This window comes from Pleurodeles waltl, unplaced genomic scaffold (genome assembly GCF_031143425.1).
Source record: "Pleurodeles waltl isolate 20211129_DDA unplaced genomic scaffold, aPleWal1.hap1.20221129 scaffold_210, whole genome shotgun sequence".
Classification (NCBI taxonomy): domain Eukaryota; kingdom Metazoa; phylum Chordata; class Amphibia; order Caudata; family Salamandridae; genus Pleurodeles; species Pleurodeles waltl.
The window spans coordinates 149,916-176,601 of record NW_027149916.1 but is presented as its reverse complement, the minus strand read 5'-3'; the positions used below and the strand labels follow the sequence as shown (position 1 = coordinate 176,601).

At 54.1% G+C, this 26,686-nt stretch overlaps 10 protein-coding genes across 10 annotated transcripts; 8 read left to right on the top strand and 2 right to left on the bottom strand.

Annotated features, from left to right (window-relative positions):
* The first annotated feature begins 2,838 nt into the window (after nt 1-2,838).
* On the top strand, nt 2,839-3,747 carry LOC138274933 (histone H1-like). Its single transcript, XM_069219053.1, has one exon. The coding sequence runs from the start codon at nt 3,025-3,027 to the stop codon at nt 3,727-3,729; it is 705 nt and encodes a 234-aa protein (XP_069075154.1). The 5' UTR covers nt 2,839-3,024; the 3' UTR covers nt 3,730-3,747.
* Nucleotides 3,748-4,114: 367 nt separating this feature from the next.
* Nucleotides 4,115-6,038, top strand: LOC138274934 (histone H3). The gene has a single exon (XM_069219054.1). It carries the CDS (start codon nt 4,489-4,491, stop codon nt 4,897-4,899), a length of 411 nt encoding a protein of 136 aa, XP_069075155.1. The 5' UTR covers nt 4,115-4,488; the 3' UTR covers nt 4,900-6,038.
* LOC138274936 (histone H2B 1.2-like) lies at nt 5,566-5,997 on the bottom strand. The gene has a single exon (XM_069219057.1). The coding sequence runs from the start codon at nt 5,995-5,997 to the stop codon at nt 5,617-5,619; it is 381 nt and encodes a 126-aa protein (XP_069075158.1). The 3' UTR covers nt 5,566-5,616.
* A 136-nt stretch (nt 6,039-6,174) lies between the features above and the next one.
* LOC138274935 (histone H2A type 2-C) lies at nt 6,175-6,812 on the top strand. Its single transcript, XM_069219056.1, has one exon. The coding sequence runs from the start codon at nt 6,341-6,343 to the stop codon at nt 6,737-6,739; it is 399 nt and encodes a 132-aa protein (XP_069075157.1). The 5' UTR covers nt 6,175-6,340; the 3' UTR covers nt 6,740-6,812.
* Nucleotides 6,813-7,357: 545 nt separating this feature from the next.
* Nucleotides 7,358-7,859, top strand: LOC138274937 (histone H4). Its single transcript, XM_069219058.1, has one exon. The coding sequence runs from the start codon at nt 7,492-7,494 to the stop codon at nt 7,801-7,803; it is 312 nt and encodes a 103-aa protein (XP_069075159.1). The 5' UTR covers nt 7,358-7,491; the 3' UTR covers nt 7,804-7,859.
* Nucleotides 7,860-21,144: 13,285 nt separating this feature from the next.
* On the top strand, nt 21,145-22,053 carry LOC138274922 (histone H1-like). The gene has a single exon (XM_069219042.1). It carries the CDS (start codon nt 21,331-21,333, stop codon nt 22,033-22,035), a length of 705 nt encoding a protein of 234 aa, XP_069075143.1. The 5' UTR covers nt 21,145-21,330; the 3' UTR covers nt 22,036-22,053.
* Nucleotides 22,054-22,420: 367 nt separating this feature from the next.
* LOC138274923 (histone H3) lies at nt 22,421-24,344 on the top strand. Its single transcript, XM_069219043.1, has one exon. It carries the CDS (start codon nt 22,795-22,797, stop codon nt 23,203-23,205), a length of 411 nt encoding a protein of 136 aa, XP_069075144.1. The 5' UTR covers nt 22,421-22,794; the 3' UTR covers nt 23,206-24,344.
* On the bottom strand, nt 23,872-24,303 carry LOC138274925 (histone H2B 1.2-like). The gene has a single exon (XM_069219046.1). The coding sequence runs from the start codon at nt 24,301-24,303 to the stop codon at nt 23,923-23,925; it is 381 nt and encodes a 126-aa protein (XP_069075147.1). The 3' UTR covers nt 23,872-23,922.
* A 136-nt stretch (nt 24,345-24,480) lies between the features above and the next one.
* Nucleotides 24,481-25,118, top strand: LOC138274924 (histone H2A type 2-C). Its single transcript, XM_069219045.1, has one exon. It carries the CDS (start codon nt 24,647-24,649, stop codon nt 25,043-25,045), a length of 399 nt encoding a protein of 132 aa, XP_069075146.1. The 5' UTR covers nt 24,481-24,646; the 3' UTR covers nt 25,046-25,118.
* Nucleotides 25,119-25,663: 545 nt separating this feature from the next.
* LOC138274926 (histone H4) lies at nt 25,664-26,165 on the top strand. Its single transcript, XM_069219047.1, has one exon. It carries the CDS (start codon nt 25,798-25,800, stop codon nt 26,107-26,109), a length of 312 nt encoding a protein of 103 aa, XP_069075148.1. The 5' UTR covers nt 25,664-25,797; the 3' UTR covers nt 26,110-26,165.
* The last annotated feature ends 521 nt before the right edge of the window (nt 26,166-26,686 follow it).

The following is a 26,686-nucleotide window of genomic DNA, read 5'->3' as shown; positions in this document are numbered from 1 at the left end:
CCCAGGGCTACGGAGCTCCAAGTAGGGTAAGATTCCAGGTTTTCCCCCTAGATGGAAGTGGAAAAAAATATCATTTTTCGTGCTTCAAAACTGTACACAAGCACCATCACAGTGTCAGCACTGGGCCTGCAATGTCCCTGGGCCATTTGCAACCTTCCAGGCAGCTATTTTACACATTATGGGTGTTTCAGCTCCAAGGGGGAAAAGTCACTCCTTCTACCCAGGGCTGCGGAGCTCCAAGTAGGGTAAGATTCCAGGTTTTCCCCCTTGATGGAAGTGGAAAAAAAAGAACATGTTACGTGCTTCAAAACTGTACACAAGCACCCTCACAGTGTCAGCACTGGGCCTGCAATGTCCCTGGGCCATTTGCAACCTTCCAGGCAGCTATTTTACACATTATGAGTGTTTCAGCTCCAAGGGGGCAAGGTCACTCCTTCTACCCAGGGCTACGGAGCTCCAAGTAGGGTTAGATTCCAGGTTTTCCCCCTGGATGGAAGTGGAGAAAAAAGAACTTGTTACGTGCTTCAAAACTGTACACAAGCACCCTCACAGTGTCAGCACTGGGCCTGCAATGTCCCTGGTCCATTTGTAACCTTCCAGGCAGCTAATTTACACATTATGAGTGTTTCAGCTCCAAGGGGGCAAAGTCACTCCTTCTACCCAGGGCTGCGGTGCTCCAAGTAGGGTAAGATTCCAGGTTTTACCCCTGGATGGAAGTGGAAAAATAAAAGAACACTTTACGTGCTTCAAAACTGTACACAAGCACCCTCACAGTGTCAGCACTGGGCCTGCAATGTCCCTGGCCCATTTGCAACCTCCAGGCAGCTGTTTTCGACATTAGGCTCCAAGGGGGAAAAGTCACTCCTTCTACCCAGGGCTACGGAGCTCCAAGTAGGGTAAGATTCCAGGTTTTCCCCCTGGATGGAAGTGGAAAAAAAAAAAGAACACTTTACGTGCTTTAAAACCGCACACAAGCACCCTCACAGTGCAAGCACTGGGCCTGCAATGTCCCTGGCCCATTTGCAACCTCCAGGCAGCTGTTTTCGACATTAGGCTCCAAGGGGGCAAAGTCACTACTTCTACCCAGGGCTACGGAGCTCCAAGTAGGGTAAGATTCCAGGTTTTCCCCCTGGATGGAAGTGGAAAAAAAAGAACACTTTACGTGCTTCAAAGAGGTACACAAGCACCCTCACAGTGTCAGCACTGGGCCTGCAATGTCCCTGGCCCATTTGCAACCTCCAGGCAGCTGTTTTCGACATTAGGCTCCAAGGGGGCAAAGTCACTACTTCTACCCAGGGCTACGGAGCTCCAAGTAGGGTAAGATTCCAGGTTTTCCCCCTGGATGGAAGTGGAGAAAAAAGAACACTTTACGTGCTTTTAAACTGTACACAAGCACCCTCACAGTGCCAGCAGTGAGCCTGCAATGTCCCTGGCCCATTTGCAACCTTCCAGGCTGCTATTTTACACATTATGAGTGTTTCAGCTCCAAGGGGGCAAAGTCACTCCTTCTACCCAGGGCTACGGAGCTCCAAGTAGGGTTAGATTCCAGGTTTTCCCCTTGAATGGAAGTGGAAAAAAAAAAGAACACTTTACGTGCTTTAAAACCGCACACAAGCACCCTCACAGTGCCAGCACTGAGCCTGCAATGTCGCTGGCCCATTTGCGACCTTCCAGGCTGCTATTTTACACATTATGAGAGTTTCAGCTCCAAGGGGGCAAAGTCACTCCTTCTACCCAGGGCTGCGGAGCTCCAAGCAGGGTAAGATTCCAGGTTTTCCCCCTGGATGGAAGTGGGAAAAAAAGAACACTTTACGTGCTTCAAAGAGGTACACAAGCACCCTCACAGTGTCAGCACTGGGCCTGCAGTGTCCCTGGCCCATTTGCAACCTCCAGGCAGCTGTTTTCGACATTAGGCTCCAAGGGGGCAAAGTCACTCCTTCTACCCAGGGCTACGGAGCTCCAAGTAGGGTAAGATTCCAGGTTTTCCCCCTGGATGGAAGTGGAGAAAAAAGAACACTTTACGTCCTTCAAAACTGTACACAAGCACCCTCACAGTGTCAGCACTGGGCCTGCAATGTCCCTGGGCCATTTGCAACCTTCCAGGCAGCTATTTTACACATTATGGGTGTTTCAGCTCCAAGGGGGCAAAGTCACTCCTTCTACCCAGGGCTACGGAGCTCCAAGTAGTGTAAGATTCCAGGTTTTCCCCCTGGATGGAAGTGGAAAAAAAACAACACTTTACATGATTCCAAAAGGTACACAAGCACCCTCACAATGTCAGTACTGGGCCTGCAATGTCCCTGGGCTCATTTGTAACCTCCAGGCAGCTATTTTACACATTATGTGTGTTTCAGCTCCGAGGGGGCAACATCACTCCTTCTACCCAGGGCTACGGAGCTCCAAGTCGGGTAAGATTCCAGGTTTTCTCCCTTGTATGCAGGTGAACAAAATAATAGTTTACATGGTTAAATAAGGTAGGCAGGCACCTTCACTGTATCAGCGGTGTGCATTCAGTGAGTTTGGCCCGTTTCTATCCTCCTGGCTCCTGTTTCCCCTCTCGCTGGGCACACGAAGGCTTGTGTTATTTCTGCAGTTTATAAAACGTTGTTTCACGGGTGCCAAGAACCCCATTGTGGTGCCCCACGAGTCATTCGGTACAGAAGCACGCTACGATTGATATGCTATCTTTTCTGACCACAAACGTTAAGACTGTGTAGGTGAAAATGGGCTCGTGGACAAAGTTTTCTGACACAAAGGCATCAGCCATCGGAGGAGTGTGGAGTCTACCAGCTGACTAAAAGCCGGTGGCAGCGCGCTGAAACGAGAGGAGAGCACGCATAGGAAAGGGATGAAGTTGGGCTTCTTTTGATGTATAAATGAAAGCCCAGTTCTAACGTTTACTGTTTTAAAACATAGATAATCTGATGAGAGGAAACACAAAAGCCAGCTCGGAGCAGAGAGCCGAGTGTGCCGCGAACAGCCTCCCCTCCTGGGGACCAATCAGGAGGTGGCTCCTCCCTATATATGCGCGGAGCTCCGGCGGGAGGGACATTTCTCATCTGTGCTAGCGCCTCGACTCTCTGTACCATGGCTGAAACCGCTCCAGCTGCCGCGGCCCCTCCCGCTGAAGTAGCCCCCAAGAAGAAGGCGAAGAAGGCGGCGGGGCCGTCTAAGGCCAAGAAGCCCGCGGGACCCAGCGTCGCCGAGCTCATCCTGAAAGCGGTCACCGCCTCTGCCGAGAGGAAGGGGGTCTCCCTGGCGGCGCTGAAGAAGGTGCTGAGCGCCGACGGCTACGATGTGGACAAGAACAAGAGCCGCGTCAAGGCCGCCCTCAAGGGCCTGGTCAGCAAGGGCGCCCTGGCCCAGCTGAAGGGCACCGGCGCCTCCGGCTCCTTCAAGGTGAACAAGAAGCAGCTGGAGGGCAAGAAGGCGGCCAAGAAACCAGCGGCCAAGAAACCAGCGGCCAAGAAAGCCGCCCCGGCCGCCAAGAAGCCCAAGAAGGCCCCCGCGGGGGTGAAGAAGAGCCCGAAGAAGGCCAAGAAGCCGGCGGCGGCCAAGAGCCCCAAGAAGCCCAAAGCTGCCCCGGCCAAGAAGGCTGCCAAGAGTCCCGCGAAAGCAAAGGCGGCCAAGCCCAAGGCAGCCAAGAAAAGCCCCGCCAAGGTGGTGAAACCCAAGGCGGCCAAACCCAAAGCAGCCAAGCCCAAAAAGGCAGCGCCCAAGAAGAAGTAAGGGCTCCTGCCAGACACTGCGAACACAAGGGCTCTTTTAAGAGCCACCCACCCGGTCTAGAAGAGAGCCTGTTCACCCCCCAGCCCCGCGCACGCCGTGCCCCGCTCCCCAGCCATAAACGGCACCGTGAAATCCCGGCGCGCCTCTCCGCGCTCGAGCGCCGCGTGTGATCTTGGGCGGATGCTCGCACGGAGGTTATTATAACTCCTTGATAGTTTTAAGGCTAACTATACGTGTGGGAGGTACTAGACCTCGGTGGATGACACATTCGGGTGATTACGTGTGTGCTTAGCCGCAAACACTATGTCCGAGGCGGACTGGGAATAGTGTCTGCTTGAAGCAGACGAGTGTGCGCCTTAAATCCGTAGGAGGTAACGGCGTGTGCCAGGGTGACCAAAGGGGCTATAACACCGTGGGCTTGTCCCCCGCAGGTGACCGAGACGGGGAGGGGGTGACTGGTGGGGCGGCAGCTAGCCGGGGGGGCAAGGGGGAGAAGACCTGCCCAAAACGCGGGCTTTTTCGGCTCGGGGTACATCAACCAATCGGGGGGCTGCTTTCCATTTTGACCACATTTCATTGGCTACAGACAGCCACGAGCCGCCTCTTCAGTGAGTAACCAATCCTTGCTATTTCCAAACTTGGGCCCGTGGTTTCAACCAATCAGAGCAGCCCTCCGTCTCCCAGGGCATAAATAGGCCTCTGTGCGAGGCAGGCCCCATTCCTTCTCGCACGCCGCGCAGAGAAAGCTCCGTCTTCGCCATGGCCCGCACCAAGCAGACCGCCCGCAAGTCCACCGGAGGGAAGGCGCCTCGCAAGCAGCTGGCCACCAAGGCTGCCCGCAAGAGCGCGCCTGCCACCGGAGGAGTCAAGAAGCCTCACCGCTACAGGCCCGGGACCGTGGCTCTCCGCGAGATCCGCCGCTACCAGAAGTCCACCGAGCTGCTCATCCGCAAGCTGCCCTTCCAGCGCCTGGTGCGGGAGATCGCGCAGGACTTCAAGACCGACCTGCGCTTCCAGAGCTCGGCCGTCATGGCCCTGCAGGAGGCCAGCGAGGCCTACCTGGTCGGGCTCTTTGAGGACACCAACTTGTGCGCCATCCACGCCAAGAGGGTCACCATCATGCCCAAGGACATTCAGCTGGCCCGTCGTATCCGCGGCGAGAGGGCCTAAGGACCGACCCTAACCGACACCACATATACCACAAGGGCTCTTCTAAGAGCCACCACCTTGTCACGTAGGAGCTGTTCATATCCGTGTGTTGTACACGGGGGGAGGCGGGGGCGAAAGGAAGGTGTTGGTAGGCACCGGTACTCATTAACTCATACCGGCACTCGGAAAGCAGAGCGCCTCCTTTTCATATGATAAAGTGCTTTGTTTGGCAGACGGGTTGTGCAGCGACCGGCACCTCGCAAGCCGGGGCTGTGTGGTGTCTGTGCTACTTTTAAACCCCCGGTAATCTTGTCCGGCTTCAGCAGAGGGAGCGCCTGCTCGGGGGCGACTTGTAGCCGCTCTCGTCTCCCTTGGTTTTTAAGTACGAACGGAACGTGCCCCGTGCAAACTTTACACACTTCTCCCCTAACGTGGAAAGCAATAGCGGGACCGTCCGTGCGGGTCAAACGCTATTACATTACAGCGCTTAGTGACACTTTATCCCCAACAAAGCCTGTTCACATAGACGTTTTATTAGGAAGGGCGCTCTGCTCTACCGTCCCTCGCTCTGCTGCAGGCCCCGTCAGAGCGGGACCTAATGCGCACCACACTACGCTTCATTCATAAGACACGCTAAGGGTACCTCTTCACCGATAATATCCGCACAGCAGCTCTTAGAGGAAAAAGTGTTGGCCCTTAAAAGAGCCCTTGTGTTAATTGGAGATGTGCCTCGAAGCCTTACTTGGCGCTAGTGTACTTGGTGACGGCCTTGGTGCCCTCGGACACGGCGTGCTTGGCCAGCTCTCCGGGGAGCAGCAGGCGCACGGCGGTCTGGATCTCCCGGGAGGTGATGGTGCGCCGCTGGTTGTAGTGAGCCAGGCGGGAAGCCTCCCCGGCGATGCGCTCAAAGATGTCGTTGACGAAGGAGTTCATGATGCCCATGGCCTTGGAGGAGATGCCGGTGTCGGGGTGCACCTGCTTCATCACTTTGTAAATGTAGATAGCGTAGCTCTCCTTCCTGGTCCTCTTGCGCTTCTTGCCGTCCTTCTTGGGCGGCTTGGACAGCGCTTTCTTGGAGCCCTTCTTGGGAGCCGGCGCGGACTTGGCTGGTTCAGGCATGATCGACACTGGGCAGGCGCTCGCTGTGCAATCAGGAGAAATGCGGAAGCTGCGCCCGGGCTGCTGTACTTATAGGCTGGGCGTGTAAAGCAGCTGCTTGTTCCATTCTCCGTTCCCATTGGTAGGCACAACCGGCACCCCCTCCGTCCTCATCTTAATACGCGCCTTTCACTTCTGTAATTCTGATTGGTGGAGTAGGTTATTCCTTCCTCCAATGTGGGCCTCAGAGCTTAGCGGGCAACCAATCAGAGACGACCCGAAGTCTTTATATGACCGGGGTCCGGAGCACGCAGGGATAGTCTCTCTGTCTTCTTAGCCCGAGAACCTACAGCAGCTGCTCGCCATGTCTGGACGCGGAAAGCAAGGAGGCAAGGCCCGCGCTAAGGCCAAGACACGCTCTTCCAGAGCCGGACTGCAGTTCCCTGTGGGCCGTGTGCACAGGCTGCTCCGAAAGGGAAGCTACGCCGAGCGGGTCGGCGCCGGTGCCCCCGTCTATCTGGCTGCAGTCCTGGAGTACCTGACGGCCGAGATCCTCGAGCTGGCCGGCAACGCGGCCCGGGACAACAAGAAGACCCGCATCATCCCCAGGCACCTCCAGCTCGCCATCCGCAACGACGAGGAGCTCAACAAGCTGCTGGGCAGAGTCACCATCGCCCAGGGAGGCGTCCTGCCAAACATCCAGGCCGTGCTGCTGCCCAAGAAAACCGAGAGCCACAAGGCTGGGGGCAAAGCAAGCAAGTGAAGCGCCGCAGCCTCCCTTACGAACCACCGTATAAATACATTATAAACACAAGGGCTCTTTTCAGGGCCGCACACAGATTCCATCAAAGAGCTTATCCCTTCTAAGTCTCACTTTTGCCGGCTTCTTTAAATTCAGCGCTCGCACCTTCGCCTCACCGGGCGGCGTGTCCGACCCTCCGGCGATGCACGTGAATAATGTTAACACAGCCGCTAAGGCTACCTTGCGGTCCATACTTTTTATTCATGTTTATACATATATATTTTTCAGTTTGCGGGCACGCCGCTACCGGGCGCGGGGTGTGAACGTGTGCATGTTGTGGCTGCACGCACGCAGCGCGGTGGCGCCGGGGAGGGCTTCGGTGCGCTGGCCCCATTGAGACATTTGAGAGCGGTCGGAGGGGGACCCCGGGTTAGGGTTGCTTCAGGCCGGAACAACCAGCGAGGGGCTGGGGTGCTTTGCACCGTTCCGTTTGCGTGGCCTGAACGCCGGTGGCGTGTGAGGAGGGAAGAGCAGAAGCTGCGGAGCCCGCCCGCCCGCAGGCGAGCCCAGGACAAAGGGGCGCTGGGAGCCCGCGCTTTTTCAAACGGCAGCGGCCGCTCGGGGCCCGCTCTCTGCAGAGGGCGGGCCGGACAGCGGCTCTCCCGCCTCTCGGCCTCACACGTCAGAGGCTCCCTCGCCGGTCCGCAGCTGCTCCATATAAGCAGCCGTTCTCGGGCTGCTGCTCGTATTTCTGCTTCGACCGAGAAGAGAGCATGTCTGGACGCGGCAAAGGAGGAAAGGGGCTCGGCAAAGGCGGTGCCAAGAGGCACAGGAAGGTGCTCCGCGACAACATCCAGGGCATCACCAAGCCCGCCATTCGCCGCCTGGCTCGCCGCGGCGGTGTCAAGCGCATCTCCGGCCTCATCTACGAGGAGACCCGCGGTGTGCTGAAGGTTTTCCTGGAGAACGTCATCCGGGACGCCGTCACCTATACCGAGCACGCCAAGAGAAAGACCGTCACCGCCATGGATGTGGTGTACGCCCTGAAGCGCCAGGGACGTACTCTCTACGGATTTGGCGGTTAAACACCACTCGCCGAGAACGCACAAAAAAACAACCTAAAGGCCCTTCTGAGGGCCGCCCACTGGATCATAACAGAGCTGTGTGTATACGACACCATTTTATTACATTTTCCCTGCCGGGTTGGGCTGCTCTCCAGGCCCATACCCAATTTCTTTACACCTTCCCGTATTTTCGACTATTAAGCCCCCACAGGGTGGGGGCTTACAAATGCGGGTAAAGAACAAAAAGTCGAGTTATCCCGGCCGGCTGGCACTCCGGCCATCTGGTCGCACATCACGCTGAGCCATCTGGTTGCACACGTGGCCGACCAGATGGCCGGAGTGCCAGCCGGCCGGGATAACTCGACTTTTTGTTCCTCACACGCTTTTGTAAGCCCCCACTCTGTGGGGGCTTAATAGTCGAGAATATGTGTACATGTTTCCTTTTTCAGCTCCAAGGGGGCAAAGTCACTCCTTCTACCCAGGGCTGCGGAGCTCCAAGTAGGGTAAGATTCAAGGTTTTCCCCCTGGATGGAAGTGGGGAAAAAAAAAGAACATTTTACGTGCTTCAAAACCGTACACAAGCACCCTCACAGTGCCAGCACTGGGCCTGCAATGTCCCTGGCCCATTTGCAACCTCCAGCCTGCTGTTTTCGACATTAGGCTCCAAGGGGGCAAAGTCACTCCTTCTACCCAGGGCTACGGAGCTCCAAGTAGGGTAAGATTCCAGGTTTTCCCCCTGGATGGAAGTGGAAAAAAAAGAACACTTTACGTGCTTCAAAACCGTACACAAGCACCCTCACAGTGCCAGCACTGGGCCTGCAATGTCCCTGGCCCATTTGCAAGCTCCAGGCAGCTGTTTTCGACATTAGGCTCCAAGGGGGCAAAGTCACTCCTTCTACCCAGGGCTACGGAGCTCCAAGTAGGGTAAGATTCCAGGTTTTCCCCCTGGATGGAAGTGGAAAAAAAAGAACATTTTACGTGCTTCAAAACCGTACACAAGCACCCTCACAGTGCCAGCACTGGGCCTGCAATGTCCCTGGCCCATTTGCAAGCTCCAGGCAGCTGTTTTCGACATTAGGCTCCAAGGGGGAAAAGTCACTCCTTCTACCCAGGGCTACGGAGCTCCAAGTAGGGTAAGATTCCAGGTTTTTCCCCTGGATGGAAGTGGGGAAAAAAAAGAACACTTTACGTGCTTTAAAACCGCACATAAGCACCCTCACAGTGCAAGCACTGGGCCTGCAATGTCCCTGGCCCATTTGCAACCTCCAGGCAGCTGTTTTCGACATTAGGCTCCAAGGGGGCAAAGTCACTACTTCTACCCAGGGCTACGGAGCTCCAAGTAAGGTAAGATTCCAGGTTTTCCCCCTGGATGGAAGTGGAGAAAAAAGAACACTTTACGTGCTTTTAAACTGTACACAAGCACCCTCACAGTGCCAGCAGTGAGCCTGCAATGTCCCTGGCCCATTTGCAACCTTCCAGGCTGCTATTTTACTCATTATGAGTGTTTCAGCTCCAAGGGGGCAAAGTCACTCCTTCTACCCAGGGCTACGGAGCTCCAAGTATGGTAAGATTCCAGGTTTTCCCCCTGGATGGAAGTGGAGAAAAAAGAACACTTTACGTGCTTCAAAACTGTACACAAGCACCCCCACCGTGTCAGCACTGGGCCTGCAATGTCCCTGGGCCATTTGCAACCTTCCAGGCAGCTATTTTACACATTATGAGTGTTTCAGCTTCAAGGGGGCAAAGTCACTCCTTCTACACAGGGCTACGGAGCTCCAAGTAGGGTTAGATTCCAGGTTTTCCCCCTGGATGGAAGTGGAAAAAAAAGAACACTTTACGTGCTTCAAAACTGTACACAAGCACCCTCACAGTGTCAGCACTGGGCCTGCAATGTCCCTGGCCATTTGCAACCTCCAGGCAGCTGTTTTCGACATTAGGCTCCAAGGGGGCAAAGTCACTCCTTCTACCCAGGGCTACGGAGCTCCAAGTTGGGTAAGATTCCAGGTTTTCCCCCTGGATGGAAGTGGAGAAAAAAGAACACTTTACGTGCTTCAAAACTGTACACAAGCACCCTCACAGTGTCAGCACTGGGCCTGCAATGTCCCTCGGCCATTTGCAACCTTCCAGGCAGCTATTTTACACATTATGGGTGTTTCAGCTCCAAGGGGGCAAAGTCACTCCTTCTACCCAGGGCTACGGAGCACCAAGTAGGGTAAGATTCCAGGTTTTCCCCCTGGATGGAAGTGGAGAAAAAAGAACACTTTACGTGCTTCAAAACTGTGCACAAGCACCCTCACAGTGTCAGCACTGGGCCTGCAATGTCCCTGGCCCATTTGCAACCTTCCAGGAAGCTATTTTACACATTATGGGTGTTTCAGTTCCAAGGGGGCAAAGTCACTCCTTCTACCCAGGGCTACGGAGCTCCAAGTAGGGTAAGATTCCAGGTTTTCCCCCTGGATGGAAGTGGAAAAAAAAAGAACACTTTACGTGCTTCAAAATGTTACACAAGCACCCTCACAGTGTCAGCGCTGGGCCTGCAATGTCCCTGGGCCATTTGCAACCTTCCAGGCAGCTATTTTACACATTATGGGTGTTTCAGCTCCAAGGGGGCAAAGTCACTCCTTCTACCCAGGGCTACGGAGCTCCAAGTAGGGTAAGATTCCAGGATTTCCCCCTGGATGGAAGTTGGAAAAAAAGAACACTTTACGTGCTTCAAAACGGTACACAAGCACCCTCACAGCGTCAGCACTGGGCCTGCAATGTCCCTGGCCCATTTGCAAGCTCCAGGCAGCTGTTTTCGACATTAGGCTCCAAGGGGGCAAAGTCACTCCTTCTACCCAGGGCTACGGAGCTCCAAGTAGGGTAAGATTCCAGGTTTTCCCCCTGGATGGAAGTGGAAAAAAAATAACACTTTACGTGCTTCAAAACTGTACACAAGCACCCTCACAGTGTCAGCACTGGGCCTGCAATGTCCCTGGCCCATTTGTAACCTTCCAGGCTGCTATTTTACACATTATGAGTGTTTCAGCTCCAAGGGGACAAAGTCACTCCTTCTACCCAGGGCTACGGAGCTCCAAGTAGGGTAAGATTCCAGTTTTTCCCCCTGGATGGAAGTGGAAAAAAAAGAACACTTTACGTGCTTTTAAACTGTACACAAGCACCCTCACAGTGTCATCACTGGGCCTGCAATGTCCCTGGGCCATTTGCACCCTTCCAGGCAGCTATTTTACACATTATGAGTGTTTCAGCTCCAAGGGGGCAAAGTCACTCCTTCTACCCAGGGCTACGGAGCTCCAAGTAGGGTAAGATTCCAGTTTTTCCCCCTGGATGGAAGTGGAAAAAAAAGAACACTTTACGTGCTTCAAAACGGTACACAAGCACCCTCACAGTGTCAGCACTGGGCCTGCAATGTCCCTGGCCCATTTGCAACCTCCAGGCAGCTGTTTTCGACATTAGGCTCCAAGGGGGAAAAGTCACTCCTTCTACCCAGGGCTACGGAGCTCCAAGTAGGGTAAGATTCCAGGTTTTCCCCCTAGATGGAAGTGGAAAAAAAGATCATTTTTCGTGCTTCAAAACTGTACACAAGCACCATCACAGTGTCAGCACTGGGCCTGCAATGTCCCTGGGCCATTTGCAACCTTCCAGGCAGCTATTTTACACATTATGGGTGTTTCAGCTCCAAGGGGGCAAAGTCACTCCTTCTACCCAGGGCTACGGAGCTCCAAGTAGGGTTAGATTCCAGGTTTTCCCCCTGGATGGAAGTGGAAAAAAAAGAACACTTTACGTGCTTCAAAACTGTACACAAGCACCATCACAGTGTCAGCACTGGGCCTGCAATGTCCCTGGGCCATTTGCAACCTTCCAGGCAGCTATTTTACACATTATGGGTGTTTCAGCTCCAAGGGGGCAAAGTCACTCCTTCTACCCAGGGCTACGGAGCTCCAAGTAGGGTTAGATTCCAGGTTTTCCCCCTGGATGGAAGTGGAAAAAAAAGAACACTTTACGTGCTTCAAAACTGTACACAAGCACCCTCACAGTGTCAGCACTGGGCCTGCAATGTCCCTGGCCCATTTGCAACCTCCAGGCAGCTGTTTTCGACATTAGGCTCCAAGGGGGCAAAGTCACTCCTTCTACCCAGGGCTACGGAGCTCCAAGTAGGGTAAGATTCCAGGTTTTCCCCCTAGATGGAAGTGGAAAAAAAGATCATTTTTCGTGCTTCAAAACTGTACACAAGCACCATCACAGTGTCAGCACTGGGCCTGCAGTGTCCCTGGGCCATTTGCAACCTTCCAGGCAGCTATTTTACACATTATGGGTGTTTCAGCTCCAAGGGGGAAAAGTCACTCCTTCTACCCAGGGCTGCGGAGCTCCAAGTAGGGTAAGATTCCAGGTTTTCCCCCTTGATGGAAGTGGAAAAAAAAGAACATGTTACGTGCTTCAAAACTGTACACAAGCACCCTCACAGTGTCAGCACTGGGCCTGCAATGTCCCTGGGCCATTTGCTACCTTCCAGGCAGCTATTTTACACATTATGGGTGTTTCAGCTCCAAGGGGGCAAAGTCACTCCTTCTACCCAGGGCTACGGAGCTCCAAGTAGGGTAAGATTCCAGGTTTTGCCCCTGGATGGAAGTGGAAAAAAAAGAACACTTTAAGGCCCGTATTTATACTTTTTTTAGCGCCGCATTTGCGCCGCTTTTTGACGGCTAACGGCGCAAACCTACAAAATACAATGGTATTTTGCAAGTTTGCGCCGTTTTTGCGTCAAAAAACGACGCAAATGCGGCGCTAAAAAAAGTATAAATACGGGCCTAAGTGCTTTAAAACCGCACACAAGCACCCTCACAGTGCCAGCAGTGAGCCTGCAATGTCCCTGGCCCATTTGCAACCTTCCAGGCAGCTATTTTACACATTATGGGTGTTTCAGCTCCCAGGGGGCAAAGTCACTCCTTCTACCCAGGGCTACGGAGCTCCAAGTAGGGTAAGATTCCAGGTTTTCCCCCTGGATGGAAGTGGAGAAAAAAGAACACTTTACGTGCTTCAAAACTGTACACAAGCACCCTCACAGTGTCAGCACTGGGCCTGCAATGTCCCTGGCCCATTTGCAACCTCCAGGCAGCTGTTTTCGACATTAGGCTCCAAGGGGGAAAAGTCACTCCTTCTACCCAGGGCTACGGAGCTCCAAGTAGGGTAAGATTCCAGGTTTTCCCCCTAGATGGAAGTGGAAAAAAAGATCATTTTTCGTGCTTCAAAACTGTACACAAGCACCATCACAGTGTCAGCACTGGGCCTGCAATGTCCCTGGGCCATTTGCAACCTTCCAGGCAGCTATTTTACACATTATGGGTGTTTCAGCTCCAAGAGGGAAAAGTCACTCCTTCTACCCAGGGCTACGGAGCTCCAAGTAGGGTAAGATTCCAGGTTTTCCCCCTGGATGGAAGTGGAAAAAAAAGAACACTTTACGTGCTTCAAAACGGTACACAAGCACCCTCACAGTGTCAGCACTGGGCCTGCAATGTCCCTGGCCCATTTGCAAGCTCCAGGCAGCTGTTTTCGACATTAGGCTCCAAGGGGGAAAAGTCACTCCTTCTACCCAGGGCTACGGAGCTCCAAGTAGGGTAAGATTCCAGGTTTTCCCCCTGGATGGAAGTGGGGAAAAAAAAGAACACTTTACGTGCTTTAAAACCGCACACAAGCACCCTCACAGTGCAAGCACTGGGCCTGCAATGTCCCTGGCCCATTTGCAACCTCCAGGCAGCTGTTTTCGACATTAGGCTCCAAGGGGGCAAAGTCACTCCTTCTACCCAGGGCTACGGAGCTCCAAGTAGGGTAATATTCCAGGTTTTCCCCCTGGATGGAAGTGGAAAAAAAAAGAACACTTTACGTGCTTCAAAATGTTACACAAGCACCCTCACAGTGTCAGCGCTGGGCCTGCAATGTCCCTGGGCCATTTGCAACCTTCCAGGCAGCTATTTTACACATTATGGGTGTTTCAGCTCCAAGGGGGCAAAGTCACTCCTTCTACCCAGGGCTACGGAGCTCCAAGTAGGGTAAGATTCCAGGATTTCCCCCTGGATGGAAGTTGGAAAAAAAGAACACTTTACGTGCTTCAAAACGGTACACAAGCACCCTCACAGCGTCAGCACTGGGCCTGCAATGTCCCTGGCCCATTTGCAAGCTCCAGGCAGCTGTTTTCGACATTAGGCTCCAAGGGGGCAAAGTCACTCCTTCTACCCAGGGCTACGGAGCTCCAAGTAGGGTAAGATTCCAGGTTTTCCCCCTGGATGGAAGTGGAAAAAAAATAACACTTTACGTGCTTCAAAACTGTACACAAGCACCCTCACAGTGTCAGCACTGGGCCTGCAATGTCCCTGGCCCATTTGTAACCTTCCAGGCTGCTATTTTACACATTATGAGTGTTTCAGCTCCAAGGGGACAAAGTCACTCCTTCTACCCAGGGCTACGGAGCTCCAAGTAGGGTAAGATTCCAGTTTTTCCCCCTGGATGGAAGTGGAAAAAAAAGAACACTTTACGTGCTTTTAAACTGTACACAAGCACCCTCACAGTGTCATCACTGGGCCTGCAATGTCCCTGGGCCATTTGCACCCTTCCAGGCAGCTATTTTACACATTATGAGTGTTTCAGCTCCAAGGGGGCAAAGTCACTCCTTCTACCCAGGGCTACGGAGCTCCAAGTAGGGTAAGATTCCAGTTTTTCCCCCTGGATGGAAGTGGAAAAAAAAGAACACTTTACGTGCTTCAAAACGGTACACAAGCACCCTCACAGTGTCAGCACTGGGCCTGCAATGTCCCTGGCCCATTTGCAACCTCCAGGCAGCTGTTTTCGACATTAGGCTCCAAGGGGGAAAAGTCACTCCTTCTACCCAGGGCTACGGAGCTCCAAGTAGGGTAAGATTCCAGGTTTTCCCCCTAGATGGAAGTGGAAAAAAAGATCATTTTTCGTGCTTCAAAACTGTACACAAGCACCATCACAGTGTCAGCACTGGGCCTGCAATGTCCCTGGGCCATTTGCAACCTTCCAGGCAGCTATTTTACACATTATGGGTGTTTCAGCTCCAAGAGGGAAAAGTCACTCCTTCTACCCAGGGCTGCGGAGCTCCAAGTAGGGTAAGATTCCAGGTTTTCCCCCTGGATGGAAGTGGAAAAAAAAGAACACTTTACGTGCTTCAAAACGGTACACAAGCACCCTCACAGCGTCAGCACTGGGCCTGCAATGTCCCTGGCCCATTTGCAACCTCCAGGCAGCTGTTTTCGACATTAGGCTCCAAGGGGGCAAAGTCACTCATTCTACCCAGGGCTACGGAGCTCCAAGTAGGGTAATATTCCAGGTTTTCCCCCTGGATGGAAGTGGAAAAAAAAAGAACACTTTACGTGCTTCAAAATGTTACACAAGCACCCTCACAGTGTCAGCGCTGGGCCTGCAATGTCCCTGGGCCATTTGCAACCTTCCAGGCAGCTATTTTACACATTATGGGTGTTTCAGCTCCAAGGGGGCAAAGTCACTCCTTCTACCCAGGGCTACGGAGCTCCAAGTAGGGTAAGATTCCAGGTTTTCCCCCTGGATGGAAGTGGAGAAAAAAGAACACTTTACGTGCTTTTAAACTGTACACAAGCACCCTCACAGTGCCAGCAGTGAGCCTGCAATGTCCCTGGCCCATTTGCAACCTCCAGGCAGCTGTTTTCGACATTAGGCTCCAAGGAGGCAAAGTCACTCCTTCTACCCAGGGCTACGGAGCTCCAAGTAGGGTAAGATTCCAGGTTTTCCCCCTGGATGGAAGTGGAAAAAAAAGAACACTTTACGTGCTTCAAAACGGTACACAAGCACCCTCACAGTGTCAGCACTGGGCCTGCAATGTCCCTGGCCCATTTGCAACCTCCAGGCAGCTGTTTTCGACATTAGGCTCCAAGGGGGCAAAGTCACTCCTTCTACCCAGGGCTACGGAGCTCCAAGTAGGGTAAGATTCCAGGTTTTCCCCCTGGATGGAAGTGGAGAAAAAAGAACACTTTACGTGCTTCAAAACTGTACACAAGCACCCTCACAGTGTCAGCACTGGGCCTGCAATGTCCCTGGGCCATTTGCTACCTTCCAGGCAGCTATTTTACACATTATGGGTGTTTCAGCTCCAAGGGGGCAAAGTCACTCCTTCTACCCAGGGCTACGGAGCTCCAAGTAGGGTAAGATTCCAGGTTTTCCCCCTGGATGGAAGTGGAGAAAAAAGAACACTTTACGTGCTTCAAAACTGTACACAAGCACCCTCACAGCGTCAGCACTGGGCCTGCAATGTCCCTGGCCCATTTGCAACCTCCAGGCAGCTGTTTTCGACATTAGGCTCCAAGGGGGCAAAGTCACTCCTTCTACCCAGGGCTACGGAGCTCCAAGTAGGGTAAGATTCCAGGTTTTCCCCCTGGATGGAAGTGGAAAAAAAAGAACACTTTACGTGCTTCAAAACTGTACACAAGCACCCTCACAGTGTCAGCACTGGGCCTGCAATGTCCCTGGCCCATTTGTAACCTTCCAGGCTGCTATTTTACACATTATGAGTGTTTCAGCTCCAAGGGGACAAAGTCACTCCTTCTACCCAGGGCTACGGAGCTCCAAGTAGGGTAAGATTCCAGGTTTCCCCCCTGGATGGAAGTGGGAAAAAAAGAACACTTTACGTGCTTTAAAACCGCACACAAGCACCCTCACAGTGCCAGCACTGAGCCTGCAATGTCCCTGGCCCATTTGCGACCTTCCAGGCTGCTATTTTACACATTATGAGTGTTTCAGCTCCAAGGGGGCAAAGTCACTCCTTCTACCCAGGGCTACGGAGCTCCAAGTAGGGTAAGATTCCAAGTTTTCCCCCTGGATGGAAGTGGAGAAAAAAGAACACTTTACGTGCTTCAAAACTGTACACAAGCACCCTCACAGTGTCAGCACTGGGCCTGCAATGTCCCTGGGCCATTTGCTACCTTCCAGGCAGCTATTTTACACATTATGGGTGTTTCAGCTCCAAGGGGGCAAAGTCACTCCTTCTACCCAGGGCTACGGAGCTCCAAGTAGGGTAATATTCCAGGTTTTCCCCCTGGATGGAAGTGGAAAAAAAAAGAACACTTTACGTGCTTCAAAATGTTACACAAGCACCCTCACAGCGTCAGCACTGGGCCTGCAATGTCCCTGGCCCATTTGCAAGCTCCAGGCAGCTGTTTTCGACATTAGGCTCCAAGGGGGCAAAGTCACTCCTTCTACCCAGGGCTACGGAGCTCCAAGTAGGGTAAGATTCCAGGTTTTCCCCCTGGATGGAAGTGGAGTAAAAAGAACACTTTACGTGCTTCAAAACGGTACACAAGCACCCTCACAGCGTCAGCACTGGGCCTGCAATGTCCCTGGCCCATTTGCAACCTCCAGGCAGCTGTTTTCGACATTAGGCTCCAAGGGGGCAAAGTCACTCCTTCTACCCAGGGCTACGGAGCTCCAAGTAGGGTAAGATTCCAGGTTTTCCCCCTGGATGGAAGTGGAGTAAAAAGAACACTTTACGTGCTTCAAAACGGTACACAAGCACCCTCACAGCGTCAGCACTGGGCCTGCAATGTCCCTGGGCCATTTGCAACCTCCAGGCAGCTGTTTTCGACATTAGGCTCCAAGGGGGCAAAGTCACTCCTTCTACCCAGGGCTACGGAGCTCCAAGTAGGGTAAGATTCCAGGTTTTCCCCCTGGATGGAAGTGGGAAAAAAAAGAACACTTTACGTGCTTCAAAACTGTACACTAGCACCCTCACAGTGCCAGCACTGAGCCTGCAATGTCCCTTGCCCATTTGCAACCTTCCAGGCTGCTATTTTACACATTATGAGTGTTTCAGCTCCAAGGGGGCAAAGTCACTCCTTCTACCCAGGGCTACGGAGCTCCAAGTAGGGTAAGATTCCAGGTTTTCCCCCTGGATGGAAGTGGAGAAAAAAGAACACTTTACGTGCTTTTAAACTGTACACAAGCACCCTCACAGTGCCAGCAGTGAGCCTGCAATGTCCCTGGCCCATTTGCAACCTTCCAGGCTGCTATTTTACACATTATGGGTGTTTCAGCTCCAAGGGGGCAAAGTCACTCCTTCTACCCAGGGCTACGGAGCTCCAAGTAGGGTTAGATTCCAGGTTTTCCCCCTGGATGGAAGTGGAAAAAAAAGAACACTTTACGTGCTTCAAAACTGTACACAAGCACCCTCACAGTGTCAGCACTGGGCCTGCAATGTCCCTGGCCCATTTGCAACCTCCAGGCAGCTGTTTTCGACATTAGGCTCCAAGGGGGCAAAGTCACTCCTTCTACCCAGGGCTACGGAGATCCAAGTAGGGTAAGATTCCAGGTTTTCCCCCTGGATGGAAGTGGGAAAAAAAAAGAACACTTTACGTGCTTTAAAACCGCACACAAGCACCCTCACAGTGCAAGCACTGGGCCTGCAATGTCCCTGGCCCATTTGCAACCTCCAGGCAGCTGTTTTCGACATTAGGCTCCAAGGGGGAAAAGTCACTCCTTCTACCCAGGGCTACGGAGCTCCAAGTAGGGTAAGATTCCAGGTTTTCCCCCTAGATGGAAGTGGAAAAAAATATCATTTTTCGTGCTTCAAAACTGTACACAAGCACCATCACAGTGTCAGCACTGGGCCTGCAATGTCCCTGGGCCATTTGCAACCTTCCAGGCAGCTATTTTACACATTATGGGTGTTTCAGCTCCAAGGGGGAAAAGTCACTCCTTCTACCCAGGGCTGCGGAGCTCCAAGTAGGGTAAGATTCCAGGTTTTCCCCCTTGATGGAAGTGGAAAAAAAAGAACATGTTACGTGCTTCAAAACTGTACACAAGCACCCTCACAGTGTCAGCACTGGGCCTGCAATGTCCCTGGGCCATTTGCAACCTTCCAGGCAGCTATTTTACACATTATGAGTGTTTCAGCTCCAAGGGGGCAAGGTCACTCCTTCTACCCAGGGCTACGGAGCTCCAAGTAGGGTTAGATTCCAGGTTTTCCCCCTGGATGGAAGTGGAGAAAAAAGAACTTGTTACGTGCTTCAAAACTGTACACAAGCACCCTCACAGTGTCAGCACTGGGCCTGCAATGTCCCTGGTCCATTTGTAACCTTCCAGGCAGCTAATTTACACATTATGAGTGTTTCAGCTCCAAGGGGGCAAAGTCACTCCTTCTACCCAGGGCTGCGGTGCTCCAAGTAGGGTAAGATTCCAGGTTTTACCCCTGGATGGAAGTGGAAAAATAAAAGAACACTTTACGTGCTTCAAAACTGTACACAAGCACCCTCACAGTGTCAGCACTGGGCCTGCAATGTCCCTGGCCCATTTGCAACCTCCAGGCAGCTGTTTTCGACATTAGGCTCCAAGGGGGAAAAGTCACTCCTTCTACCCAGGGCTACGGAGCTCCAAGTAGGGTAAGATTCCAGGTTTTCCCCCTGGATGGAAGTGGAAAAAAAAAAAGAACACTTTACGTGCTTTAAAACCGCACACAAGCACCCTCACAGTGCAAGCACTGGGCCTGCAATGTCCCTGGCCCATTTGCAACCTCCAGGCAGCTGTTTTCGACATTAGGCTCCAAGGGGGCAAAGTCACTACTTCTACCCAGGGCTACGGAGCTCCAAGTAGGGTAAGATTCCAGGTTTTCCCCCTGGATGGAAGTGGAAAAAAAAGAACACTTTACGTGCTTCAAAGAGGTACACAAGCACCCTCACAGTGTCAGCACTGGGCCTGCAATGTCCCTGGCCCATTTGCAACCTCCAGGCAGCTGTTTTCGACATTAGGCTCCAAGGGGGCAAAGTCACTACTTCTACCCAGGGCTACGGAGCTCCAAGTAGGGTAAGATTCCAGGTTTTCCCCCTGGATGGAAGTGGAGAAAAAAGAACACTTTACGTGCTTTTAAACTGTACACAAGCACCCTCACAGTGCCAGCAGTGAGCCTGCAATGTCCCTGGCCCATTTGCAACCTTCCAGGCTGCTATTTTACACATTATGAGTGTTTCAGCTCCAAGGGGGCAAAGTCACTCCTTCTACCCAGGGCTACGGAGCTCCAAGTAGGGTTAGATTCCAGGTTTTCCCCTTGAATGGAAGTGGAAAAAAAAAAGAACACTTTACGTGCTTTAAAACCGCACACAAGCACCCTCACAGTGCCAGCACTGAGCCTGCAATGTCGCTGGCCCATTTGCGACCTTCCAGGCTGCTATTTTACACATTATGAGAGTTTCAGCTCCAAGGGGGCAAAGTCACTCCTTCTACCCAGGGCTGCGGAGCTCCAAGCAGGGTAAGATTCCAGGTTTTCCCCCTGGATGGAAGTGGGAAAAAAAGAACACTTTACGTGCTTCAAAGAGGTACACAAGCACCCTCACAGTGTCAGCACTGGGCCTGCAGTGTCCCTGGCCCATTTGCAACCTCCAGGCAGCTGTTTTCGACATTAGGCTCCAAGGGGGCAAAGTCACTCCTTCTACCCAGGGCTACGGAGCTCCAAGTAGGGTAAGATTCCAGGTTTTCCCCCTGGATGGAAGTGGAGAAAAAAGAACACTTTACGTCCTTCAAAACTGTACACAAGCACCCTCACAGTGTCAGCACTGGGCCTGCAATGTCCCTGGGCCATTTGCAACCTTCCAGGCAGCTATTTTACACATTATGGGTGTTTCAGCTCCAAGGGGGCAAAGTCACTCCTTCTACCCAGGGCTACGGAGCTCCAAGTAGGGTAAGATTCCAGGTTTTCCCCCTGGATGGAAGTGGAAAAAAAACAACACTTTACATGATTCCAAAAGGTACACAAGCACCCTCACAATGTCAGTACTGGGCCTGCAATGTCCCTGGGCTCATTTGTAACCTCCAGGCAGCTATTTTACACATTATGTGTGTTTCAGCTCCGAGGGGGCAACATCACTCCTTCTACCCAGGGCTACGGAGCTCCAAGTCGGGTAAGATTCCAGGTTTTCTCCCTTGTATGCAGGTGAACAAAATAATAGTTTACATGGTTAAATAAGGTAGGCAGGCACCTTCACTGTATCAGCGGTGTGCATTCAGTGAGTTTGGCCCGTTTCTATCCTCCTGGCTCCTGTTTCCCCTCTCGCTGGGCACACGAAGGCTTGTGTTATTTCTGCAGTTTATAAAACGTTGTTTCACGGGTGCCAAGAACCCCATTGTGGTGCCCCACGAGTCATTCGGTACAGAAGCACGCTACGATTGATATGCTATCTTTTCTGACCACAAACGTTAAGACTGTGTAGGTGAAAATGGGCTCGTGGACAAAGTTTTCTGACACAAAGGCATCAGCCATCGGAGGAGTGTGGAGTCTACCAGCTGACTAAAAGCCGGTGGCAGCGCGCTGAAACGAGAGGAGAGCACGCATAGGAAAGGGATGAAGTTGGGCTTCTTTTGATGTATAAATGAAAGCCCAGTTCTAACGTTTACTGTTTTAAAACATAGATAATCTGATGAGAGGAAACACAAAAGCCAGCTCGGAGCAGAGAGCCGAGTGTGCCGCGAACAGCCTCCCCTCCTGGGGACCAATCAGGAGGTGGCTCCTCCCTATATATGCGCGGAGCTCCGGCGGGAGGGACATTTCTCATCTGTGCTAGCGCCTCGACTCTCTGTACCATGGCTGAAACCGCTCCAGCTGCCGCGGCCCCTCCCGCTGAAGTAGCCCCCAAGAAGAAGGCGAAGAAGGCGGCGGGGCCGTCTAAGGCCAAGAAGCCCGCGGGACCCAGCGTCGCCGAGCTCATCCTGAAAGCGGTCACCGCCTCTGCCGAGAGGAAGGGGGTCTCCCTGGCGGCGCTGAAGAAGGTGCTGAGCGCCGACGGCTACGATGTGGACAAGAACAAGAGCCGCGTCAAGGCCGCCCTCAAGGGCCTGGTCAGCAAGGGCGCCCTGGCCCAGCTGAAGGGCACCGGCGCCTCCGGCTCCTTCAAGGTGAACAAGAAGCAGCTGGAGGGCAAGAAGGCGGCCAAGAAACCAGCGGCCAAGAAACCAGCGGCCAAGAAAGCCGCCCCGGCCGCCAAGAAGCCCAAGAAGGCCCCCGCGGGGGTGAAGAAGAGCCCGAAGAAGGCCAAGAAGCCGGCGGCGGCCAAGAGCCCCAAGAAGCCCAAAGCTGCCCCGGCCAAGAAGGCTGCCAAGAGTCCCGCGAAAGCAAAGGCGGCCAAGCCCAAGGCAGCCAAGAAAAGCCCCGCCAAGGTGGTGAAACCCAAGGCGGCCAAACCCAAAGCAGCCAAGCCCAAAAAGGCAGCGCCCAAGAAGAAGTAAGGGCTCCTGCCAGACACTGCGAACACAAGGGCTCTTTTAAGAGCCACCCACCCGGTCTAGAAGAGAGCCTGTTCACCCCCCAGCCCCGCGCACGCCGTGCCCCGCTCCCCAGCCATAAACGGCACCGTGAAATCCCGGCGCGCCTCTCCGCGCTCGAGCGCCGCGTGTGATCTTGGGCGGATGCTCGCACGGAGGTTATTATAACTCCTTGATAGTTTTAAGGCTAACTATACGTGTGGGAGGTACTAGACCTCGGTGGATGACACATTCGGGTGATTACGTGTGTGCTTAGCCGCAAACACTATGTCCGAGGCGGACTGGGAATAGTGTCTGCTTGAAGCAGACGAGTGTGCGCCTTAAATCCGTAGGAGGTAACGGCGTGTGCCAGGGTGACCAAAGGGGCTATAACACCGTGGGCTTGTCCCCCGCAGGTGACCGAGACGGGGAGGGGGTGACTGGTGGGGCGGCAGCTAGCCGGGGGGGCAAGGGGGAGAAGACCTGCCCAAAACGCGGGCTTTTTCGGCTCGGGGTACATCAACCAATCGGGGGGCTGCTTTCCATTTTGACCACATTTCATTGGCTACAGACAGCCACGAGCCGCCTCTTCAGTGAGTAACCAATCCTTGCTATTTCCAAACTTGGGCCCGTGGTTTCAACCAATCAGAGCAGCCCTCCGTCTCCCAGGGCATAAATAGGCCTCTGTGCGAGGCAGGCCCCATTCCTTCTCGCACGCCGCGCAGAGAAAGCTCCGTCTTCGCCATGGCCCGCACCAAGCAGACCGCCCGCAAGTCCACCGGAGGGAAGGCGCCTCGCAAGCAGCTGGCCACCAAGGCTGCCCGCAAGAGCGCGCCTGCCACCGGAGGAGTCAAGAAGCCTCACCGCTACAGGCCCGGGACCGTGGCTCTCCGCGAGATCCGCCGCTACCAGAAGTCCACCGAGCTGCTCATCCGCAAGCTGCCCTTCCAGCGCCTGGTGCGGGAGATCGCGCAGGACTTCAAGACCGACCTGCGCTTCCAGAGCTCGGCCGTCATGGCCCTGCAGGAGGCCAGCGAGGCCTACCTGGTCGGGCTCTTTGAGGACACCAACTTGTGCGCCATCCACGCCAAGAGGGTCACCATCATGCCCAAGGACATTCAGCTGGCCCGTCGTATCCGCGGCGAGAGGGCCTAAGGACCGACCCTAACCGACACCACATATACCACAAGGGCTCTTCTAAGAGCCACCACCTTGTCACGTAGGAGCTGTTCATATCCGTGTGTTGTACACGGGGGGAGGCGGGGGCGAAAGGAAGGTGTTGGTAGGCACCGGTACTCATTAACTCATACCGGCACTCGGAAAGCAGAGCGCCTCCTTTTCATATGATAAAGTGCTTTGTTTGGCAGACGGGTTGTGCAGCGACCGGCACCTCGCAAGCCGGGGCTGTGTGGTGTCTGTGCTACTTTTAAACCCCCGGTAATCTTGTCCGGCTTCAGCAGAGGGAGCGCCTGCTCGGGGGCGACTTGTAGCCGCTCTCGTCTCCCTTGGTTTTTAAGTACGAACGGAACGTGCCCCGTGCAAACTTTACACACTTCTCCCCTAACGTGGAAAGCAATAGCGGGACCGTCCGTGCGGGTCAAACGCTATTACATTACAGCGCTTAGTGACACTTTATCCCCAACAAAGCCTGTTCACATAGACGTTTTATTAGGAAGGGCGCTCTGCTCTACCGTCCCTCGCTCTGCTGCAGGCCCCGTCAGAGCGGGACCTAATGCGCACCACACTACGCTTCATTCATAAGACACGCTAAGGGTACCTCTTCACCGATAATATCCGCACAGCAGCTCTTAGAGGAAAAAGTGTTGGCCCTTAAAAGAGCCCTTGTGTTAATTGGAGATGTGCCTCGAAGCCTTACTTGGCGCTAGTGTACTTGGTGACGGCCTTGGTGCCCTCGGACACGGCGTGCTTGGCCAGCTCTCCGGGGAGCAGCAGGCGCACGGCGGTCTGGATCTCCCGGGAGGTGATGGTGCGCCGCTGGTTGTAGTGAGCCAGGCGGGAAGCCTCCCCGGCGATGCGCTCAAAGATGTCGTTGACGAAGGAGTTCATGATGCCCATGGCCTTGGAGGAGATGCCGGTGTCGGGGTGCACCTGCTTCATCACTTTGTAAATGTAGATAGCGTAGCTCTCCTTCCTGGTCCTCTTGCGCTTCTTGCCGTCCTTCTTGGGCGGCTTGGACAGCGCTTTCTTGGAGCCCTTCTTGGGAGCCGGCGCGGACTTGGCTGGTTCAGGCATGATCGACACTGGGCAGGCGCTCGCTGTGCAATCAGGAGAAATGCGGAAGCTGCGCCCGGGCTGCTGTACTTATAGGCTGGGCGTGTAAAGCAGCTGCTTGTTCCATTCTCCGTTCCCATTGGTAGGCACAACCGGCACCCCCTCCGTCCTCATCTTAATACGCGCCTTTCACTTCTGTAATTCTGATTGGTGGAGTAGGTTATTCCTTCCTCCAATGTGGGCCTCAGAGCTTAGCGGGCAACCAATCAGAGACGACCCGAAGTCTTTATATGACCGGGGTCCGGAGCACGCAGGGATAGTCTCTCTGTCTTCTTAGCCCGAGAACCTACAGCAGCTGCTCGCCATGTCTGGACGCGGAAAGCAAGGAGGCAAGGCCCGCGCTAAGGCCAAGACACGCTCTTCCAGAGCCGGACTGCAGTTCCCTGTGGGCCGTGTGCACAGGCTGCTCCGAAAGGGAAGCTACGCCGAGCGGGTCGGCGCCGGTGCCCCCGTCTATCTGGCTGCAGTCCTGGAGTACCTGACGGCCGAGATCCTCGAGCTGGCCGGCAACGCGGCCCGGGACAACAAGAAGACCCGCATCATCCCCAGGCACCTCCAGCTCGCCATCCGCAACGACGAGGAGCTCAACAAGCTGCTGGGCAGAGTCACCATCGCCCAGGGAGGCGTCCTGCCAAACATCCAGGCCGTGCTGCTGCCCAAGAAAACCGAGAGCCACAAGGCTGGGGGCAAAGCAAGCAAGTGAAGCGCCGCAGCCTCCCTTACGAACCACCGTATAAATACATTATAAACACAAGGGCTCTTTTCAGGGCCGCACACAGATTCCATCAAAGAGCTTATCCCTTCTAAGTCTCACTTTTGCCGGCTTCTTTAAATTCAGCGCTCGCACCTTCGCCTCACCGGGCGGCGTGTCCGACCCTCCGGCGATGCACGTGAATAATGTTAACACAGCCGCTAAGGCTACCTTGCGGTCCATACTTTTTATTCATGTTTATACATATATATTTTTCAGTTTGCGGGCACGCCGCTACCGGGCGCGGGGTGTGAACGTGTGCATGTTGTGGCTGCACGCACGCAGCGCGGTGGCGCCGGGGAGGGCTTCGGTGCGCTGGCCCCATTGAGACATTTGAGAGCGGTCGGAGGGGGACCCCGGGTTAGGGTTGCTTCAGGCCGGAACAACCAGCGAGGGGCTGGGGTGCTTTGCACCGTTCCGTTTGCGTGGCCTGAACGCCGGTGGCGTGTGAGGAGGGAAGAGCAGAAGCTGCGGAGCCCGCCCGCCCGCAGGCGAGCCCAGGACAAAGGGGCGCTGGGAGCCCGCGCTTTTTCAAACGGCAGCGGCCGCTCGGGGCCCGCTCTCTGCAGAGGGCGGGCCGGACAGCGGCTCTCCCGCCTCTCGGCCTCACACGTCAGAGGCTCCCTCGCCGGTCCGCAGCTGCTCCATATAAGCAGCCGTTCTCGGGCTGCTGCTCGTATTTCTGCTTCGACCGAGAAGAGAGCATGTCTGGACGCGGCAAAGGAGGAAAGGGGCTCGGCAAAGGCGGTGCCAAGAGGCACAGGAAGGTGCTCCGCGACAACATCCAGGGCATCACCAAGCCCGCCATTCGCCGCCTGGCTCGCCGCGGCGGTGTCAAGCGCATCTCCGGCCTCATCTACGAGGAGACCCGCGGTGTGCTGAAGGTTTTCCTGGAGAACGTCATCCGGGACGCCGTCACCTATACCGAGCACGCCAAGAGAAAGACCGTCACCGCCATGGATGTGGTGTACGCCCTGAAGCGCCAGGGACGTACTCTCTACGGATTTGGCGGTTAAACACCACTCGCCGAGAACGCACAAAAAAACAACCTAAAGGCCCTTCTGAGGGCCGCCCACTGGATCATAACAGAGCTGTGTGTATACGACACCATTTTATTACATTTTCCCTGCCGGGTTGGGCTGCTCTCCAGGCCCATACCCAATTTCTTTACACCTTCCCGTATTTTCGACTATTAAGCCCCCACAGGGTGGGGGCTTACAAATGCGGGTAAAGAACAAAAAGTCGAGTTATCCCGGCCGGCTGGCACTCCGGCCATCTGGTCGCACATCACGCTGAGCCATCTGGTTGCACACGTGGCCGACCAGATGGCCGGAGTGCCAGCCGGCCGGGATAACTCGACTTTTTGTTCCTCACACGCTTTTGTAAGCCCCCACACTGTGGGGGCTTAATAGTCGAGAATATGTGTACATGTTTCCTTTTTCAGCTCCAAGGGGGCAAAGTCACTCCTTCTACCCAGGGCTGCGGAGCTCCAAGTAGGGTAAGATTCAAGGTTTTCCCCCTGGATGGAAGTGGGGAAAAAAAAAGAACATTTTACGTGCTTCAAAACCGTACACAAGCACCCTCACAGTGCCA

What these genes read in the sequence shown, in the direction of transcription:
- LOC138274926 (XM_069219047.1), top strand. Translation starts at nt 25,798, where the DNA reads ATGTCTGGACGCGGCAAAGGAGGAAAGGGGCTCGGCAAAGGCGGTGCC.
- LOC138274922 (XM_069219042.1), top strand. Translation starts at nt 21,331, where the DNA reads ATGCGCGGAGCTCCGGCGGGAGGGACATTTCTCATCTGTGCTAGCGCC.
- LOC138274936 (XM_069219057.1), bottom strand. Translation starts at nt 5,997, where the DNA reads ATGCCTGAACCAGCCAAGTCCGCGCCGGCTCCCAAGAAGGGCTCCAAG.
- LOC138274923 (XM_069219043.1), top strand. Translation starts at nt 22,795, where the DNA reads ATGGCCCGCACCAAGCAGACCGCCCGCAAGTCCACCGGAGGGAAGGCG.
- LOC138274924 (XM_069219045.1), top strand. Translation starts at nt 24,647, where the DNA reads ATGTCTGGACGCGGAAAGCAAGGAGGCAAGGCCCGCGCTAAGGCCAAG.
- LOC138274934 (XM_069219054.1), top strand. Translation starts at nt 4,489, where the DNA reads ATGGCCCGCACCAAGCAGACCGCCCGCAAGTCCACCGGAGGGAAGGCG.
- LOC138274935 (XM_069219056.1), top strand. Translation starts at nt 6,341, where the DNA reads ATGTCTGGACGCGGAAAGCAAGGAGGCAAGGCCCGCGCTAAGGCCAAG.
- LOC138274933 (XM_069219053.1), top strand. Translation starts at nt 3,025, where the DNA reads ATGCGCGGAGCTCCGGCGGGAGGGACATTTCTCATCTGTGCTAGCGCC.
- LOC138274937 (XM_069219058.1), top strand. Translation starts at nt 7,492, where the DNA reads ATGTCTGGACGCGGCAAAGGAGGAAAGGGGCTCGGCAAAGGCGGTGCC.
- LOC138274925 (XM_069219046.1), bottom strand. Translation starts at nt 24,303, where the DNA reads ATGCCTGAACCAGCCAAGTCCGCGCCGGCTCCCAAGAAGGGCTCCAAG.